This window comes from Coloeus monedula (genome assembly GCF_965178545.1).
Source record: "Coloeus monedula genome assembly, chromosome: 4".
Classification (NCBI taxonomy): Eukaryota; Metazoa; Chordata; class Aves; order Passeriformes; family Corvidae; genus Coloeus; species Coloeus monedula.
Window position 1 is genome coordinate 31,430,445 of NC_138784.1, and position 19,763 is coordinate 31,450,207.

General features: G+C 44.4%; 1 protein-coding gene across 1 annotated transcript; it reads right to left on the reverse strand.

Annotated features, from left to right (window-relative positions):
• Positions 1-1,186: 1,186 nt before the first annotated feature.
• On the reverse strand, positions 1,187-5,222 carry SOCS2 (suppressor of cytokine signaling 2). Its single transcript, XM_082280896.1, has 3 exons — positions 5,098-5,222; positions 3,315-3,597; positions 1,187-2,385 (listed from the first exon to the last, which is right to left on the reverse strand). The coding sequence occupies exons 2-3, from the start codon at positions 3,457-3,459 to the stop codon at positions 1,937-1,939; spliced, it is 594 nt and encodes a 197-aa protein (XP_082137022.1). The 5' UTR covers positions 3,460-3,597; positions 5,098-5,222; the 3' UTR covers positions 1,187-1,936.
• Positions 5,223-19,763: the final 14,541 nt, after the last annotated feature.

Consider the following 19,763-nt stretch of genomic DNA (forward strand, 5'->3'; position numbering starts at 1 on the left):
AAAAACTTCCAAACATATTTTGGCAGGACATGGGGAAAATTTTACATAACAAAATATTTTGATTTGTTTTTCAGAAGAAAACTCCCCTCATTTCCATACTAAAGCTTGGATTGAAAATGGGGACAGAAAATTTAAGCCATGGAGGAGGAGGAACACACCTTTTCCACAGAAAGAACAAGAACATGTCAAGAATATGTCATACCAAGGAACCGTCCACTCTGCCTCAGGTTCTTGGTGCCTTCTTTTTCTCAATGGCTCTGCTACTCTTTTCTGCCAGCACGTTACAGACAAAACTGAGTGTGTAACACTGGGAATTTTGATGCAGCAAATAAGCTGGTCAGTGCCCCAGAGTTTATGAGAAGGGACAGAACATCTTGACAGTACAACAGAGCTGTTAAGTCACAAGGAAAACAAGGTTATTTTATGTTGTTTCTATTTCAGCCTGGGCAAAGCTAGATTACAGCAAGTCTTGACAACCCTCCTTGTTCAAGCACAGGTCTTTGCTTTAATTAACAAATAAGCTAGGGAAAAAATTAAAACTCTTAATTTGTTGACTAAGGATGAGTCTATGTCTTTGTTTCTCTCTTTACTGCTCTCCTATTATTCTCATTCTGTGTATTTCTTCTATTAAATAGTTTACATTTAGACTGAAGAATGGATACTGAGGATCTTAGTCCCATGTTCCTATTGGAAGACTACCATAACAGAAAAAGCTATGTCCTATGCTAATACCTAACTACAGGAATTCAGCAAGCAGCCTCTAAGCTGCTAATCTGAATTTAATCCAGCTATACTTTTGAGCAGCACCACAAAGGCAAAGCAGGGGTATTCATCCTCACTGATACATGTGCATTTATCTGAGTATTAGCTGGGAAATTATGTAAGTTGCTATATAAGAGCACAGTTTCCTGAATCCATAAATACAAAGATTGGGAAATTGTTGTGCAATTTGATTTATTTTATTGAGTAATCATCTGATATCTACAATAGTGAATGGGAAGTAAAAAAAAAACAAAAAAAAAAAAAAAAAAGGAAAACCAACCCCCTCAAAAACAAACAAAAAATCCACATCTTATTTCCCCATATTTTGGGAAACAGGCTAAAGAAAACATTCTACACTGTAGAAGACAGCTGTAACTGCTGATATCCATGTTTTGACATTGGAACTGCAAGTCTGAAGCGTACAGTTCGAAAGCCTCAACCAAAAGAGGCTTAATACCAATAGCATGGATACATAACCACTGTGAAGATGTTAACATGTTAAGGATTCTGGGATACCAATCTGGTATTGTCAGCAGTATACTGGGTTCCTGTGAAAGATGTTGCATTTCTTCTTAAGGTCAGCTTTCAGAGAACTTTGAAAAACAATATTGTAGACTGATTACTTACAGTACTCCTTTGCTTGCAGAAAAGCAGGAGAATAGTTCAATAAAAACTGAATACATGATCACTTTTCTGACTGGATTTGATTAGTTGCATAACTTTAGCAAGATTATCACAGTGTGATCTAGTTAAGCTTTTAGGATTATATGAACACCAGCACCAAATTAATCTTGGAATCAGACAACTGAGATATTTGTGAACTCTCACACATCTCTGACCACTTATGCAGTCTCTGCCGGTCCCACTGCTTCAGTAAGCGTTTGATAGTGCAGCATTTTATTGACAAAGCAACACAATCTGGACAGATTCCTGGCTTCTCTCTCCTTGCAAGAATAGCATGTCACCTTGTTGAACCCCCAAGGGTGCAAACTGGGATTATTTTACATAAAGTCTCCCTTTGTAGCATCTGAAAAAAAAACCTTCCCCCCATAACTGCCACTGTTTTGATAGTGAATTCCATGCCGAGTTGTACAACTGGTTACTCAGTTCTTTGCCTGATTTTAAGAATTGCATTCAAAAGTTACTCTGTGTTAGAGGCATTTAGAAAATATATTTATACCTGGTATTGGTATTCTTTCAAGTACTTTTTCAGTCTTGTTGGTAATGGCAGCTCCCAAATCTGATTTGTGCTCTTGTTTATAGCTATCCTGCAGCGGTGTTGCAGAGATGGAGCAGACGTGTAGAGGGGTTTGTTCAAGTAAAGATGAACTGTTCCATTTGAAGGTGTTTCAGTTCTGTCCTTGCACATAAGAACATAGTACTCAATCAAATGGACAACACTATTGAACTGTTTAAGTCTAGATCTGACACAAGTGATAGAGTCCAGTCTAAACTTGCCATCTTGATATTCTATACGTAGGTTGGTCGGTCCCGCTGATGTTTTTACTGATATAGTTAGTAGATACTCTGAATGTGAACTATCCCTAACCAAAAAGGTCCCTTCGGGGGCATCCTGTAATCTTTCTTTGGCTTCAGCAACAGTCATGTTGCCCCAGTACCAGCCTGTTAAAAGATGAGAGAAAGAAGGGATTTGCTTATTCCTGTTTGTTTAAAAAGCTGCTTTCTGGCTGTTACACTTCTAGTCACCCATTTCTTTTGTTGTTTGAAAGCTAAAGTCCTGCAGGCGCAGTAAATTTTTATTTGCTATTTAAAATCATTCGTTTTACTATGCGTCTCGTTTTGACAGAGCCTTCCAGCTCACTTTTTATTTTCGTATCTATGCATAGACATGCACAAACTTTCCCGCAGCCTACTGCGGGGACGACACCGGAGCCGCCGGCCCGGCGGGCCGCCCCTGAAGTAGCAGGGACGCGTCCCGCGGCTCCCCGCTGCTCTCCCGCCGGGGCCAGCGCTGCGTCCGCAGGGCACAGGCTGGCAGCCCGCAGAACGCCCGCTTTGGGTAACTCTGAGTAGGCTGCTGTTGAAATGGGTTTTGTCTAGCGATCGAAAGCAGAGGGGTAAGAAAACAACTTCGGCGAGGTGGCTGCAGTCCTAGCTCGGCTGCGATGAAGACAAAAAGCCCTTCCCTCCGCCGGCAGCCAAGCCCCCCGTCCTGCGGGGCCGGGCGAGCCGCCGCCACGCCGGCGAGGGGAGCGCAGGTACGCGGGGCCGAGGGGATGCGGCGCCGCGGCCGCTCCGGCCGGCGGCAGCGCCCGGCCCTCGCCCGGCCGCAGATCCTGGGCTGCCGCCGGGACGCGGCGCTGCCAGCGCTTTCGCTTCGGCCGCCGCAGTCCGCGGAAGGTCGGAGTCGTCGCCGCCCCTCTCCGCCGCGAGAACGCGACCCCGCAGCGCCGGGCGGCGATGGCTAAGCGTCGCATCACCGCCCGGTTCCCCCTCTCAGCCCCGTGGGGATCCTCGCCGCGCTCCTCTGCCTCCCCCCGAACAGCGCCGCCGCCCCGGGCGCTTTCTCCTTCCCGGCGGCCCCGGCTTACCTGCCCGCCGCAGCTCCTCCATAGCCGCGGCCAGCTGCTCCGCCTCACGGGACTCCTCGGCAACGGGCGCCGCCGCCCCGGGGTGCCCCCAGCGCTCCCCGGAGCTCTCCGCGCTCTCCAGGGACTCGGCGGAGCGCAGGGTCATGGGCGGCGGCGGCGGCGGCGGGCGCGGCCCCGCTCGCACGCAGGTCGGGGGCTGCCGGCAGGAGAGGGCTCCGCTTCGCCGCCGCGGGGTTCAGCGCCGCGCCGGGCGCATCGTCCCGGCCCCCAGCCCGGGCGCCGCCTGCGAGCGGAGAGAGCGTGGTTAGCGGCGAGCCCCGCGAGAGGCGCTCCCGACGCAGAGCGTGTTTCTGGCGATCCCGCTTCGGAACTTCCCAGCATCCAGAGGAGGGACCCGAGGCGAGAGATCACCTCCCGGCGGAGCGGGGGAGGGACATCTCCTCCTCCCCGCCGCCCAGCCTGTCTTCGGCTCCTCTCCGCTGAGGACTCGGCGGAGGCGGCGGCCCGAGAAGGTGGTCTCTCTTTTTTGCAAAGGCGAACCCGCTGACCCGCTCCCTCGGCAGGGGCAGGCGAGCCCGTCCGGCAGCTCTGTGACTTTTGGGGAGGGAGGAGGTCGTGGGAGAGAGCCGAGCACGTAAAGGTATGAGATAGGAGGGGTAACCAACAGAGCAGGGCAGAGGTCCCAGCCCCGGCGCTGCCCGGATTGCACGCTGCGGTGCCTGCGAACGATAAGGTAACGCCTTTCAGTAAGGTCATCCGCGAAGTCGTGTCTCTAGGAAGGGGAGCCCGGCGTGGGCCGTGCTCCCGGGCTGGGAGACCTCCTTTCGGGCAGCGGCGTACCCGAGGAGCTGCGGGGCGGGTGTGCCGGCAGTGCCGGCTCCAAGGGCTCGCCAGCTGCTTGGGAACGGAAGGGGCAGCGCGGTGGAGGACGCGATATAATTAGCGCGGGGCAGGAAATATGCTTTTCCCGGTCCATTAAATGCTGATATTAGGGAAACAAAAAAATCTTTCCTCTTGGCTGAAGCGAACGGGAGGGACAAAAAGAGCCTCTTCTCTCCTGGGAGCACCGTCACATCAGGAGCGACACAAAGCCGGGCAATACCAGCGAGGGGGAGCCTAGCCGGCTTGGCGAGCAGCGGGACGGGGCTCACCCCGCCGGTGCTTGCGAACGGGGCAGTCTCTGCCTCCGAGTGCGCAGCAGCCGCCAGGTGAGGGCTTATGCTGAGGTAGTTCCTCCCGTAACAAGTTCCTCGGCGGAGCTCAGAAACTTTTCCAAATTAAACTGTAGTGGCAACTGATAGGGTGTTCTGACGGGTTTCTATCCCACCATATGCAGGCACACACCCGGGAAGACCCCAGCAAAGCCCATCCCCTCCTTCCCCCGCACAGAAGCTCCCGCCGCCGGGTCGGGGACTGGGCGCAGGTGCGCCTGTCACCGGAGAGGTTGCGGGTGCGGGGCCGACGAACGCAGGTGGGAGCAGCCCTGCCAGAGGTGTCCGGGCGCGACCCCTTGTGAAAGGGAGGCTCCGGGAGCGCCCAGCCGCGAAGCGCCGCCGCCCACGGGAGTTCGGTGGGGACGGAAGACTTGCGAGGCGGTGGCGGCTGGCTGCAGCCGGGCGTCCCCGGGCCGAGGCGAGGACCGCCGGAGCAGCCTGCCGCTAGCTGCGGGGGAGCTTCCATCCCGCCGGTCGGCAGCGCCGTACCGGGAGCGGGGCGGCAGGCTGCCGGCTCCCGAAGGGCGGCAGGGCATCGAACGAAGCGGGGCGACGACAAGGGGACTCACCCGGGGTCGGCGGGACGGGGCTGGGGCTGCCGCTGTCGCCGCCTGGAGGTAGGGCGGTCAGGTTGTTCTGGCTCCCGGCGGCGTCGGGGGGCCGGGGGGACCCAGCACCCGCCGCCGTGGAGAAGTGTCGAGGCTCTGCTGGGGCGGACAGAGGCTGCCGGAGGAAGATGGTGCTCCTGGGGAAACAACACCCTCCGCTCCCCCCCCCCCTCTCCCCGGCGCGGGCGGTCTGCTCGCCTTTGATTGCGAGGCGAGGGCATCCTGCCCCCGCCGCTCCCCCCTCCCGGGATGGTTACATACAAAGGCTGCTTTCCAGGAACTTTCCAGGAACCGCATCATGTGACAGGACCCGCTCCGGCGCCTCCGCCGCGATCGCGGCCAGCCGGGGCCGACGCACCGAGCCGCCGCCCCTGTCACGCCGGGGCAGCGGTCGCCGAACGCTGCCCCGCGGCCCCCCCGCCTCCTCCTCCGGCCGCGGAGCCGCGGGCGACGCGCAGGTCAGTGCCCGGGGCGGCAGAGGGACCGGGCCGGCGGGGCCGTACGCGCCGCCCGCGGGGCACGGCGGGACCCCTGCGGGAACCGGGCGAGCGCGGGAGCGCAGCCCCCGTGCCGGGGGCGGCGGGGTGAGGGGTGCCCGGCCTGCCCGGCGCCAGCAGCCGCGGGCACCTGAGCGCGGCGGCGGGGCCCGCCCGCAGGGCCGGGAGAGCGTCAGGGGCCGGTGCCAGGAGCTCTCTGCCAGGGACTTGCGGCGGCTGAAGCTCCTGGGACACCCCACCCTGGTCTCCACCCCCCTTCACCCTCCGGCGCTAAATACCTCGTTGCTACAAACAGCCATTGCCCGCCGATGCGCGCGCCGATTTCCTCCCCTTCCCCCCCACCCCTCTTTTTTTTTAAAAAAAATTATTATTATTTTTTTTTTAATAACTACGAAGCTGTTTCTCGGCGTAAAGATGGTTGATTGCGCCGTGGGTGCTGCTCGGTAACCAGCCACCTTCTGCCGCTGCCCCGGCGGCCCCGAGCCGACTTTAGAAATAGACACACACACACACACACAAAAAAAAAAAAAAAAAAAAAAAAGAAAAAGAAAAGAGGGGAAACAAAGCAAAAGTAGCCGTAATAGTCTCACCCCAGCCCTCGGCTGCAGGTCAGGGCTCCCTGCAAATTGCACGGGGGTATCTGGGAGGGAGAATTGACGGGAGAAGGATTAAGAGGTGTCTTTTTAAAGATTTCAGGAAAGAAACCCAAACGTATAAATTAATACAAGATAATATATTTAAAAATCGGAGCGGGAGGGGGGAGGGAGCCTTTGTTATCAGAGAGGTAAATGAATATGTATTAGGCTGGAGACTCTGGCTGAGGGAGCGGAGCAGCTCCCTTACACAGAGAAAGCTCCCACATTGAGACTCTGCATTGGGTCGCACTCCCCAGTAACGTCTGAAATGCAACGTTTCTTTGAAAAAAAATAAAAATAAGGACTGTTCCTGAAGGATTTTGAAACAGTTATTGTTTATAATTCTTAAGCATCAGGGGATAAGAGAATTAATATCTTAAAAATTAAGTTCTGTATTCAGTAATTAAGTAGGTTCATTTGAGAAAAAAATCTGCTTTGTTAAGTGAAATATTGGTCAGTATGATTTCATCTGTTTGTAATGCCTGGGTGCTTTTGAATTTAATTTATTCAGTTTATGAAAAAAGGTGGTTTTAATCACTGGCAGCAGCACAGATTTAAAATGAGGTCTGAGGAACAAACACAGGCTTTCTTAAGCATTCTCAGAAATGGTTTAAAGCAATTTAGGTCTTGAAGGTCATTCTTGTTCCTGTTTTTGTCTGTGAAGTTCAGATAGCCTCAGATCCAGACTCCAGTGATGATTGTGGAATCCCCACTAAGTTTTTTCGTTGGACAGATGTGAAGAAGGGAGAGAATAGGTTTGTGCCCCTTGAAATTTAGTTGATAGTTCAGCTACCTATGACGTGAGATCTTGTAAAAAACCTCTGTTACTTTTTCAGAATGGCACTGACTTCACTATGTTCAGAAGAACAATAAAAAAATAATACAAATCTATTTTTATTACTACAATAATTCTGTATATGTAGACACAGAGCTTTTGCTCAAAAAATGTTCTGATATCATGGTGTTCAAATTGGGGCTATTACTTTAAAGTTCACTAATGCATCTTGAAGAAAAGGAATACATCTTGTCTAGATGCAAAGTTGCTTTTTTATAGCTTCGCTGTAGTTCTCTTTTCCTACGTTATTTTATTAATGGGATTTTTATGTGGATAGTATCTCAAGAGTTCCTTTGCTTCTGCTGTTTATTCGTCACTTGAAGTCATAATAATTTGTTTCTAAAACCACAGCTGGCTGCTATAAAGGCAGAAGAGAGGAAGACCATGATTTATGTGGTGAATGAGAACCAAGAACAGAAGAATGTAATAAATGTTTGTTACTTACACTTCAGATATTGTTATGAAAAAGGTAGCATAAAAATTAAATAGGCAGTATATCAGCAGGATCTTTCCTAAACAGAGTTCTGTTATGTTTTCATGAGAACTTAATGTCTCTTAAAAATAGCATTGAATATCTGATAAACTTACAAGAGTAATGAAATTCAAACTTAAAAACTGCAAATCAATCCTTAAATGACAATATTGGCACCTCATAAGAGTACTCTGGTTCACAGTTACCTTTATTCTCTGGCTTGAGACATCTGAAAGTGCTATAGCCTCGGTGGAGTATGGTTGTATTTCACTGTTTCTTTCAACTATGTTAGTTGCTGTTTTTCTCCTCTGTCTGCATGAGTCTTCCATACACTCACAGGGGAGAAAAAAAAATAGCTGTAAGGGTATGAAAAGGTGACTAAATTAAATTACTTTTGGGACTATGGGCCATATGTAATGCATGAAAATACTTAAAGCTACTTTTTAGCTTCTTTGGCACTGGGATATTTAATACAGGTTTGGTCTGCCTTAAGGGTTTTACTTTATAAGAATCAGAATGGAGTAGGAGAAAGATGTGAAATGGAGAAAGAGAAAAGAAGGAGCAGACTCAGAAAACTTAGCCTTCCATCATGTAAACAAATTAAGGGGTTTTTAATCTGCCATGTAACAAACAGTAATTCTTCTAAACAGTCACTAATACAAAAACTATATACAAGTGGGGATTTAAAATTTTTATGTACAATTCAAACCAAATGCTTTATTTATTTTTAATCTGTATGTTCTGGGGTAGCAATTATAGGATAAACATTGCCTGTACATACACAAATAGGAATGCTTCTGAGCCAGTTTTAGAGGCATATCACCTGACTGGGGATGAAAGGCACAAACCTAAGATAGCTCTAATTATTTTTCCCTATACTTTCTATTACTCATGAACACTTTGGTTCTGACTGTATATCATCCATATAGTAGATAATTTTAATCAAGTTTTATATTAGTAGTGAAAGTATGAACATTAAGAGTTCTTGAAAATCACAGGCAGAATATATTGTTTCTGACTTGATTACAAATGTATATGCTTAAGACAGGGAAGGATGAGTGAATTTATTTTTTTTTTTCCTTTAGGCAAAAATCCCTTTCATGACCGAGGAAGGAGGCAACAACGTTTTTACAGTCCTGTGAAGTGCCTGTTACTAGAAATGATTTTTACTTTGTTCCTGAAAAGTATGCCAAGTTTACTGGAGAGCAAGTATGTTGATTTATTTATATAATATGATGTGAGCAGAGGAGGGGTAATGTCTTTTTGACCCAGCTGATTTTGCTAAATTTGCTCTGATTCACTGAAAAGATTTACTGATTCATTAAGAGAGATTTACCTAGCTACCTGGAAGAATACAAGGGCCCTTTCCTTGCTCTCTGCATCCTTAACTTCCCAAAAATGCAGCACAGAATATCCATTATCCATGACATACCATTTGGTCAGTTAAAATCCCCTTCAGTTAAAAGGACAGCTATTGCTTATCACATGCCTCTACTTCTTGACCATATTTTGACAAATGTTTACCTGACCTAGTCTAAATAACAGTGTACAGTTTCTCCCTGTCCTGGGATTACAGTCTGGTTCTTGAGCAGAGAAATAAGAATATTGAGCCTTTAGCTCCAGCAAATTGAAACGAGTTAATTGTAACTGCACAGGACAAACAAGGTCTGCAGTGTGAACTCTTAGAAGATTTCTCACTTAGCAGTTAGGAGAAAGGTTTGCTTATTTCACAAAGAGTTCCTACAACATAATAAATAAAACATAGAGAAGGCAAATATTTTAGTGTATGGGATCACTCTGCTCTTTCCTGAGCCTGAGGAACAGAATGTTTTGATGAATTAGATTAAGATTTACACCAAACAGTTTTACTCTTTACCAGCTGCCACCTTATTTCCTGCCATTTTTATCTATTCATATGTGAATGCTTTGCCTTTCTCGACAATATACATGTGGTAAAGGAGAATAATAAAAGAATTCAGTGAATAACCTCTGTGAATCAGGGGTGCTCTAAAAGGAAACCAGCTCTTGTAATTTAAAAGCAAACATCAAAAGATGGCACCAAGAGAGCAGTACTTTGAAATAATATCCAGGTTATTTTCTTTCAGAGACAGTTGAAGGATCATTCCCTTTGGTTCCATGGACAGGTAGACAGATAATCACTGACAAGCATGAAACTGACTATAAAAAGGTGGCATTTAAGTCCATCTCTCGTCTCATCCTGTACTATCTACTATTTAAAAGTAAAGGCCTCAATTGCATTGAGTAAAAGGTTACCTAGGCACACTCGGGATCTTCAGTGAAAATAATTAAATGTAGTGCTTGCTTAGTTTCTCCAATTTACTATTTACAATTAAAGGTAAAACCAAAATAACATAAAAATACTTTGGACAGATAAGTAAAGGAAAAGTGGAATGTGGTGACATAGGGTACTAAGCATAAAAAAAAAAAGATAATTTACACAGCAGTTTTTATTTTATGCTATGTTAGGATTCTTTATAAACAGCAGAATTCTGGTCTAATGCTATGTTATTTTATGAATTATCCAGTTTCACTCTGACTAAAACTAGCTAAATATTGCTGAAAGTTACTGGAGAATAAGTTGTAAATATATATGCTTTGATAGCATTTTCTTCCCTATCATGCTTCCTTGTCATGAACATGGTAGAAAAAAGGACTGCTGGAAGGGACCATTTCTGATACAGTCTTTTCAAACAGCTACTAGGATAATATTTGATATGGATTTTAATATTCAGATTATAGCATAAAATGCTGTGTTGGTAATATTTATTTACCTTGTTTTTTTGGCTGAGAAAGAGCATATAGGTGTATATATGCACGTACACCTACACACACACATGTTCAGAATCATGCTCTCTGAAGTTCTGGATTTTTAGAAAATCATACACTCTTGTCTTTGTTTTAGAAAAATCCTAGAGATAGCACAGCTGAACGCACTGTGAAATCTTGCATTCTCGTCCTAGATGCTGCCAGAATAAACAAAACTTTTATGCTTGAGGAGGATTGAGATGTTTTCCTGCCAGTTGCGAGTCCTGCGCCTCAAAGTAAAAGAGAGCAAGTAATGTCTGTGAAAAAAGTTTTCCTGACAGACAGCATGAAGGCAGCTCTCCTTTGCTTTGCCAATCCATAAGTAATTAAAGTTCCTTTGTTGGCAGAGAGTCAGTTTCGAAACTAGTATGGAAAACTAAAACAGGTGATGCAGTGGCTATCTCTAAAGGGGAGATTTTTGAGTGAAAAATAAAGTGAAGTAGAAACTGGGTTATAAGTATCTGACTAAATGGCCTCCTATCAGAAAAAGATTAATTTTAAATCACTGTTCTAGTTCTAACATTAAGGATAGTTTAATTCACCCAGACCTACTTGGCCTTGAGGATGAATTCCTGCAATTAAGTGTTTATGATTGAAAGTGCTGCCATGGAGAGCAGACAGATGAATATCATTTTAGGAGTACTGTGAATCATTAAATGAGTTGTTGAACCTTTTTCTGGGCATGAGCCACTTTTAAATGTCAGGCTAAGGCTACAATAGACTTCAGCATAAGGCCTGATGTGTTGCTGTATTTTGAGTATTGGGGTATATATATTGCTGTATTTGGAGTTTGAATAACAGGATAATCAATGTTTATTAATGTATTTATATAACTTTAAACTTCTTACAGCTAATTGAAAATATGTTGCCTGTTGTATGCGAATATGCTGCTGGGCTCAAATACATTTTTCTGATTAGTGCATTAAGTGTTAGTGTCAGGTAATGAACTTAACCTGCCTCTGAGGTGTTGGCTTCTTTTGGCTCAAGATAGGCATGGCTGCTTTCCCTGCTTCAGTATAAAGAGAGGCTGGATATGGAATGTCATACAAACCTGGACAGATGACAAGAAAACAGCACTAGCTGCCAACTACCTTCTCTCTGTTTGCCAGGATTAGTGCTTGCTTTTTGTCAGGATAGCTCAGCGCATCATCCTGTATCTGATTGGCATAATGGGAGGAGGTAAACTGAAATGCAGGCCAGACAGGCTGGCATTTTTTAGGCTCAAGAGAGGAAACAGACACAGGGCTACTCTTTCTGGTTAAGGAAAAGAGCACTGGTCCACAGCTTGCCCTTTCTTGGCACAGCCTGTCCATTTCCAGAATTGCTTGCTCCTCCTGTAAGCAGTTTTTCCAGGTATGTGGAAATTAAAGCTCGAAGAGTAGTAGATAAAATTGGACAGACTGTTTGAAGCAGTATCTCCCCCTGTACTGTACCTAAAACCATCCTGTGGCTCTGACAGAGCTCTGCCTGCAGCAGGGAAGAGAAATTAACCCCTGCATCTCCTCCTAAACAACTTCAGCTTTCAGACTGGTGTTTTAAGATGAACACCAGTTTCAGTGTGGCTCAAAATTGCCATTGATCAGGAGCAGCCTCGTGAGCTGTTTGCTCATGAGGTGGCAATTCTGTCCTGGGGTGGGGTGAAGGGCTGGGGGGAGAGTACTAACTCCTTCAGCTGTCTGATTTTAATCCCTTACCATATGTGACTTGAAGTCCTTAGATGCCCTCTACTGCCATATACCAGAATTAACAGATGGCTCTGTGTAACCAAATTCAGATTTGCTTAAGTTTGTTATGATCCCTCTGTCTTTATAAATGAATGGAGGAGGGGAAATAATATCCATAATCATTACAAAATATGCAAAGCCTTTTATAAAGTGTGAGTTTGGGCTAGACATATTTTCTGACTTTCAGTGCCATTGCCCTGCATTTCAAAATCTTAAAACTAATTTTAGTAGTCTCTTCAGAGCTCATTTCTCTGATAAACTATCCCTCCGTGAATAAATGCGATCTGGAAAGATGCCTGAGGCACAGCAGAAGTTTTCCCCAGCATTTCATGCCACATGATGCTAGACAGAAGGGAGCTGCAAAACCTGCTGCTGTAGATCAGCCTTTGTTCTGGTAAGGAAGAAAAGGATGCATTTAGCCATCAGACGTATCTTTTGCGTAAGACAGAACAGCAGGTAAGAGTGTACCTAAAATGGAACAAGAATGATATTTCTGTCCTACCTTCGCCTGTGTTATGACAGGTTTTGTGTGCTGGCAGGCACAAAGCAATCCTAAGTCAAACAGAACTAATCTTGGAGGAAATCACTCCCTAGGCTCTTAAGAATCAAGTGGTTCTGTGGTGCTCGAGCTTTAGCTCTGCTGGGTATGTCAGCTCCTTTTCCTTCTATAAGGAAAAGCCAGCCAAACAATCCTGCCTTTGCTTCCCTGTCCCAGGTTCCCATCGCTGATCTGACTGAGTGGGTTTGGTCCAAATTAGCAGCCATGTTTTGTGTACATTTTTAAACATGCCTTACCTTTCCTGAGGACAGTCTATTACTTTTTCAACTCTAGGTGGTTGCTGGTGAAGTTGCAGACAGAAGCAGGCATGGCAGGAGGGAGCATGAGCTTTCCAGTGGAACACGTGACAGCAGGGACCTGCTCCAGGTAAATGGAGGACACACAGGAGAGCCTCTGCCAGGCTAGTAAAAAGCTTGAGTTCAGGAAGGATGCAACTTTCACACTGTGCTTTCTTTTCCCTCCAGCACAGTCCTCTACTTTCAGGCCTGGTCACTGCTGCTTACATTTTTCAGGAGCTTTTATAATTTTTCCAGAACATAATCTCAAACTAAGGTAAATCCATAGCAAAATCTTACTGTGAATGGGGGCTTTGTTCTGTGAGACTATTTTTGAAAATGCCAGGTTCTCAGTTAGCCATTGCATAAAAGGCTGAAACATGAATTTGTTCGTATGCTTTTGTTTCAGCATATTCATTCCTTCAACCCGTTCCCCCACTTTCTCCAAGGAATACATAGAGCTCTTCAAGTCCTCCTAGCAGGTGGGCTGTATAATGTTATGGTGGCAAACCTGGAAAGCTTTACTAATTTATACCACCCAACAATGTGGTTCATTGCATGTATTTTTATTAGATCCCCATTTTTCCAGTTTCTTTAAGGACATTTCAATCTTTAAGTGGCTTTTTTCTTCCCCTATCCATCAGGGAGTGAAATCTTGCGTCCACAGAATGTAAATAACAGCTGTTTCCACTCAATTTGCATTTATATACTTAGTACTTAAAACCAGATTATTTCTAGAGGCTTTCACAATCTATTCAAGAGTTCTACTCAGTCAGAGGTACTAGTGAGATGTTAATGAAATCCCTTTGGACTGGCTGATCAAAAAGGCGCAGCAACAACAGTGAAATTCCCCAAATGACTCATCAGTTATGCTTCTGAGTTACACTTCCGCAATTGACTGAAGTGTATCTTTTAATCTCCTTGGGCATTTTAAGATCAGTTCCTTGGGCTGCTCTAAGGGGACAAAATATGGCACGTAAGGAGATTAATTTTTAAAAAAATCTGTGCTGAACTGGTAGTGTGTTTCTAGCAAAATGAATTTGTCATACAAGTACAGCCAAAAATTAAAAAAAAAAAACCAAAACAACACCTGCCAAGCTATGTAAGGGGAACAGCGTATTTGCCAGTGTCACAGATCTTTGAGTAAACAAACCCCTTACGCCCTGAGAAAAACTGAAAAACAGCTCTTTGGTGTTTATACCACTATTTTCTTTTGTTGACATTTCATGAACCCTAAAAAGGATAGACATTTTTATTTAATAATGCCTAAAGGAAGATTTTTAGAATTATATCCAATTACTGTGGGTTTCCCTCCAGAAAACTTCGGAAGCCTTTCACCTCATTATTTTGCCAAGTGTCTCAACTTGAACCATTTCTTTAGATTCCTTTGATCCTCTGAAGACTGAAAATTACAGAACAATGACATTTAGTGACCTTTGGTATGGTTCATTTACTCCAACATTGACTGTGTAAGAAGATGCTTGCTCCTAAATCCAGATTTTGTTTGGTTTTACAGAACTGCACTTTCTTCTCTGAATATTTGTTTATTCAGAAGAAAAATACTTTTATTTTTACAGGAGTCTCAACTGAGGCATCTCTGAACTGGACTGGAGAATCTTGGCGACTCAGATTGTTTAGAGAAGACTAATTACGTGTGTGAGTTGCTGCTTTTTTGTATCTGTATAAGCCTGTGCCAGACTCATTCAGACTTGGTACTCTGAACAGACAAAGGTAATCTAAGATCACATAATCTCTAAAAATGCTGTGGGTTCACACTACCTGATTTCAGAGGGCAAGCTTGTATTTCTAAATTTTAAAAAAAGTCCCTGATGTCAAGAAGGACTTCTACTGGGAATGTAAGAGGAATATACATGGCTTACATTCACACTAGCTGGGCTAGTTCCCTCCAGAGCAGACTTGCATATTCACATCCCACAGTCCTCCCTGGACTCTTTCTGGTGCCCCTCTAAACCGAACATGCAATACTGATTTTTCTATGTTATCTTTCAGTTTGGAGTTTGTGAAATGATGGGAAACTGTCCTGCAGCCTGTGAGAAGGGTGCTTTCCTAGCATCAAAGTGAAGTATGTGTTGTATGTTCTGGGATGGGGTAACGTTTGGGGGCACAGTCAGCTTGGGCAATTTAGAGGAGCATGTAGTGTGAAGTCAAGCAAGACGTGATCTTGGGAGCAGTGCTTGGTGCAGGCTGTCCCTGCAGCAGTGGGAAGCCACTGCTTTAACGAGGGCTTGTGGAACAGGGGGAGGCAAGGAGGAGGTGTGGGAGCAGCAGTGGGGGCCTGAGCTTGCTCCCAGACTGCCGCAGTAAGGACGTGCCCAGAGGGATCCTGAGCATCTCTCTGCTGCCGGGGCCACCTCGGGTGTGACACAGCCCAGGGTCCTGGTTTCAGCTGCCAGAGTTACACAGGTACTTTCACTGCAGAATAAATGCATCACCGTTAAAGAAATACAAGTCTTTTCCTGCATCATTTCCACAAAGTCATGCGTTAAAATCTTGGTCATATTGAAACAAAACACTTACCCTGTTCTAACAAGTCAAGCTTTTGTCCACGGACTGGAGAAGGCCTGGCTAGGCACTGTGCAGGTACTAACCACTGCTGCTCTTCTCTCACAGGCCATTGTGGCACCTTTCAGCCTTACCAGTGGCCTCTTACAGGCTCACTTCAAATCTTTCTCCAACAAATATGGCCATATAAAGTCAATGAATTGTAACCCCATCCAGCCAACACACAGCGTATTTCTTTCAGTAATTTAATACAAATATATGCTCTAGAAAGGGAATTTCTGTCGTTTTTCTTACCTCTGCTTACGGTGAATTTCCCGTGAATTTTACTTGCACTGTGCTTCTACTCTGGATAGGAAATCCTTTTTTCTTAATCTAGTTCTAAATTTTGTGGAACTCACTGCCACTCTGTTACCCCATCACTAATACCAGGATTTTAACTGTAGGAAAAATGGCATGGTGGAAAGGGAATTCTGTAAACATCTATTCTTGGAAAATTACAAGTGAACCCACACTGAAGCCAGTCAGTATTAAAAATTTTAAATAAATTTTAAAAAGGATATGAAGCCTGATGTTACTTATACCAACCAAATGTTAACTAATTAAGGGTCAAGGGAATTTTTTTCCTAGCATTTATTATTCAATAGAAATCATCAATTTGTGTTAACTAAAGTGAAGGTGAGGACCACTCCTGCAGCCCAGCTCTGATGCAGTGTAATTCCTACAGACACCGACTCCAGAAAAATGGTACTTAGCGTATTATTTGTTTAAACAAATAAAACACATTTGAATGAGAAAGTAGCAGTGTTTAAGACAAGAAACTTCAGCAGCGTTTAAAAAACTTAGTGCTAATGACTACGAGTGTTTAAGAAACACTGATCTTTGCATGAAACTATTAAGCTCTGTTTTGTCACCATTAGTGAGTAGGAAATCCATGTTTGTATAGGAAGGTCACGCTTCAAGAGTTTAATCTTTTACTTGGGTTAATTTTTATTCTACATGGTAATGGCTTAGTACAGTAGTTTTTCACTGTTCATTTAATTTTTCTCTGTTATTTTCATGATTAACATTTTATTAGTTTTAGCAGAAGAGATGCTAAAAACCAGCTCTTCCAGATACCTTTTTTTTGTTGTTGTTGTTCTCTCATATTTTGCTGATAGGGAGATCCTTTTGCTGAGGAATTGTAAACTTTGGTAGCAGTCAAACGTGGTCTTATTTAAAAAGGTACACTGCCTCTGACCTGAAACTGTTTTTCATCTTGACAAGCACTAAAGCTGAATATAAGCGCAACTGTTTTCTGTATTTATGTTTCATAAAGACCAGTTGGCAAGGCTTCTTAGTTCTACTGGCTGTTCCAACATCCTGTGTTGTCTCTACACGATGAAAAACTTTGTGATACATTGATTATCACATCTCACCTGCATCACGACCCTTAATAAACTGGCATGCCAGGCCATAAACTTCTACTTCTCCAGAAGCCACGAGATGTCTGAGCAAACACGCTGTTTAGTTCATGCAGCTTCCACGTCTGGCCCACTGTCTGCTCTGCAGTGTTCCAACAGCTGTCGTTATACTCAGTGTAACTAACATTCTGTGTCGATTGTATTTAAAGTTTCAGATAATTCTGTGCAAATTTCCCAGTAAATCATAATTTATCATGTTCATTTTTCTAGAAGTACCTAAAGATAACAGTTGAAATCATAAGCTCCCTTTAAAAGAAGTGCCAGAAAGATACATAAATAACTGTCTTTTTTCTCCAAAGAGCTTATTATCTTTTAGCATTAGAGGGTTGATTAAAGACAAGGAGGTGAGATTAAAATCCCACACACAACGTACATTTACAAATTAAATGTGTGCGAATTACTCTATACAGAAAACCAAGAGTTCCTATATACAGACTGCATACTATTGAAGGCTAGCAGAAACACTAAAAATGGTTTTATCTGAATTTTAAGAGGAGTATTTTACACAGGTGTGCTCCAAAAAAAAAAAAAAAAAAAAAAAGGCCCCGATATAGATATCTGAATCTCATCTTCATCATCTTCATCCTCCCTTCACAGAAAAGTAGATGCATCTCCATTGAACAATTGTGTGACATATTCTAGACAACAAAATGTTAAAATAAGATCAACTACCTTGTGCACGTACTTTTTCTGTGTCAACTGACCATAAGGAGAGCCTGTGAAGATTAACTCGGGTTCAGATGTCTAATTAGTATCTGTCTGAATCTTGGAGATAACCCTGACTTTTATGTATTGTAGGTACACAATTTGTTCCTTTATACTGGTGACTAGTGGGTTTGCTCTAGGTCAATTTTGTTACATTGTAGCATTAAAATAAAATATACATCTTCTATTACAGATGAGGAATGCAGTCTGCATCTATTTGGTCTCTCCATTTTATAACTTTGTATTGGCTTTGAGGATGGAATGAGCAGAGAAGCTGCTAAAATTCATAAAGACTGGAGTAACTTGAGAAATGCAGTGCTGGCTTTAACAAGCAGTCAGCACTGTGACTTATAATGACCTGCCACAACAATTTGTTCTGGTACAGCAGAATTTGGACATGACAGATGAAGTTCAGACCTATTACAACAGCAACAAGAGAGAAGTTTCCTATAGAACTGAATAGCTGGAGGGGTGGGGAGGGATGGACAGGTGGGTAACTGCTGCCTCCTCTGTAGTCACGGGGCAGTGAAACTAAGTCACGACACTTCACACGGGTCTCATTACTGCTCCACTGTCGACTCATTTTTTTTCCCCTGATTGGGAGGGTGGAGTTTTTTTGGTCTCTGAGACACCTTACAAAAGTTAAAGCTAACGGGCAAAAACCCCTTTGACCCTTTAAATCCAAGCCCTTTTGCCGCGGTGCCCCCGAGCGCCATCAGCGGGAGCAGCCCACGCCGCCCGTCGGGGTCGAACCCGCCCGCAGAGCCCCGGCGCGGCCCTGTGCGGTGCTGCCTCCCGGTGGTGCCGCGCACAACCTGCACAGCAGCTCCCGCGGCGCGCACCGGGGGAAAAACCCGAACTAAAAGCATCCGGTTTGCCTTCATTTGGGGATAATTAGGGGAGGGAGAAGAATTCTTTTCACTAAGGCACCAAGATAAATTGAACTGCGATTTGAATGGTCTGAATTCCTCTTCGGGACCACTGGAACAGGCTGCCCAGGGAGGAAGTGGAGTTTTCCCCTCTGGAGACATTCCAAACCCACCTGGCTGTGTTCCTGTCACCTGCTACAGGTGACCCTGCCTTGGCACGGGGTTGGATAATATGATCTCCAGAGGTCCCTTCCAAACCTAACAATTCTGTGATTCTGTGAATTAAGGACGGAATTTTTGATATTTGACTGAAACAGAGTTTTCTAATGGCATGCGGGGCAAGCAAGGCTGGAAGAGACTTTTAGTGAGACATTTGAAAAACAAATGACTCAGTAAGATGTACCCAACTGCATACTATCCACAGCAATGAGCCTAAGACCGTCTGGAACCCTCAATAGCTACTAGATACAAAGCAAATGCCTAAGTGCCCAAAATTTGATACAAAGTCCCAGAACAGGCTTAACATCGCAAATTTTACCCAACCTAAGTTTGCAATTACAAAGAACAAGAACAACGGAAAACAGAAATCCCAAACTAACTTTCAAATGGATTTTTTTTTTTTTTTTTTTTTGCATGGAAGTGGAACAATAATCAAGTGGATGACTTCTGAAATCCAAGTTTTCAAATGAAGAGAAAGAAAGACAGTTGTCTGAGACCCAGAAAACCAAGAAGAGAGCTTCAAATTATTGTGAGAATAGTATTTTAAATGTGTCGTGCTTTGGGTAACCCAGGAAAAAGATTTTGTAAAAGAAAACACAGAAAGATGAAAGCACCAGTGCAAAGAAAGATTTTAAAACATCAATGTTATAAACTAATAACGAAAGGGCACAGGGTACATGCAGTGAACATGTGTTTTAGACTGTTTCCAGCAACCGGTCAGAAGAGGAAGTACTTTAAAGATAGCAGCCAAGCATATAATAGATTTTAACTCTCAAAATGCCTGAAAAGCATCCAAAAGTGTTTGGGAAGCATTGTGAAATCCAGTATTTCTACAGTGATTGTGGATGTTTGATCATAAACAGTGTTTGACAGGCAAGAATAGATAAATGCTGTAACAGAAGGTTTCTCTGTAAAGCAAAATTTCTTAGCAGAATTAGGCAGCAGTAAGCAAAAATATGGAGGAAAGAATGGGGGAAAATAATTGTAAGTTTAAATTAGTCTAAGGATATCTGTTCTTACACTGGCAT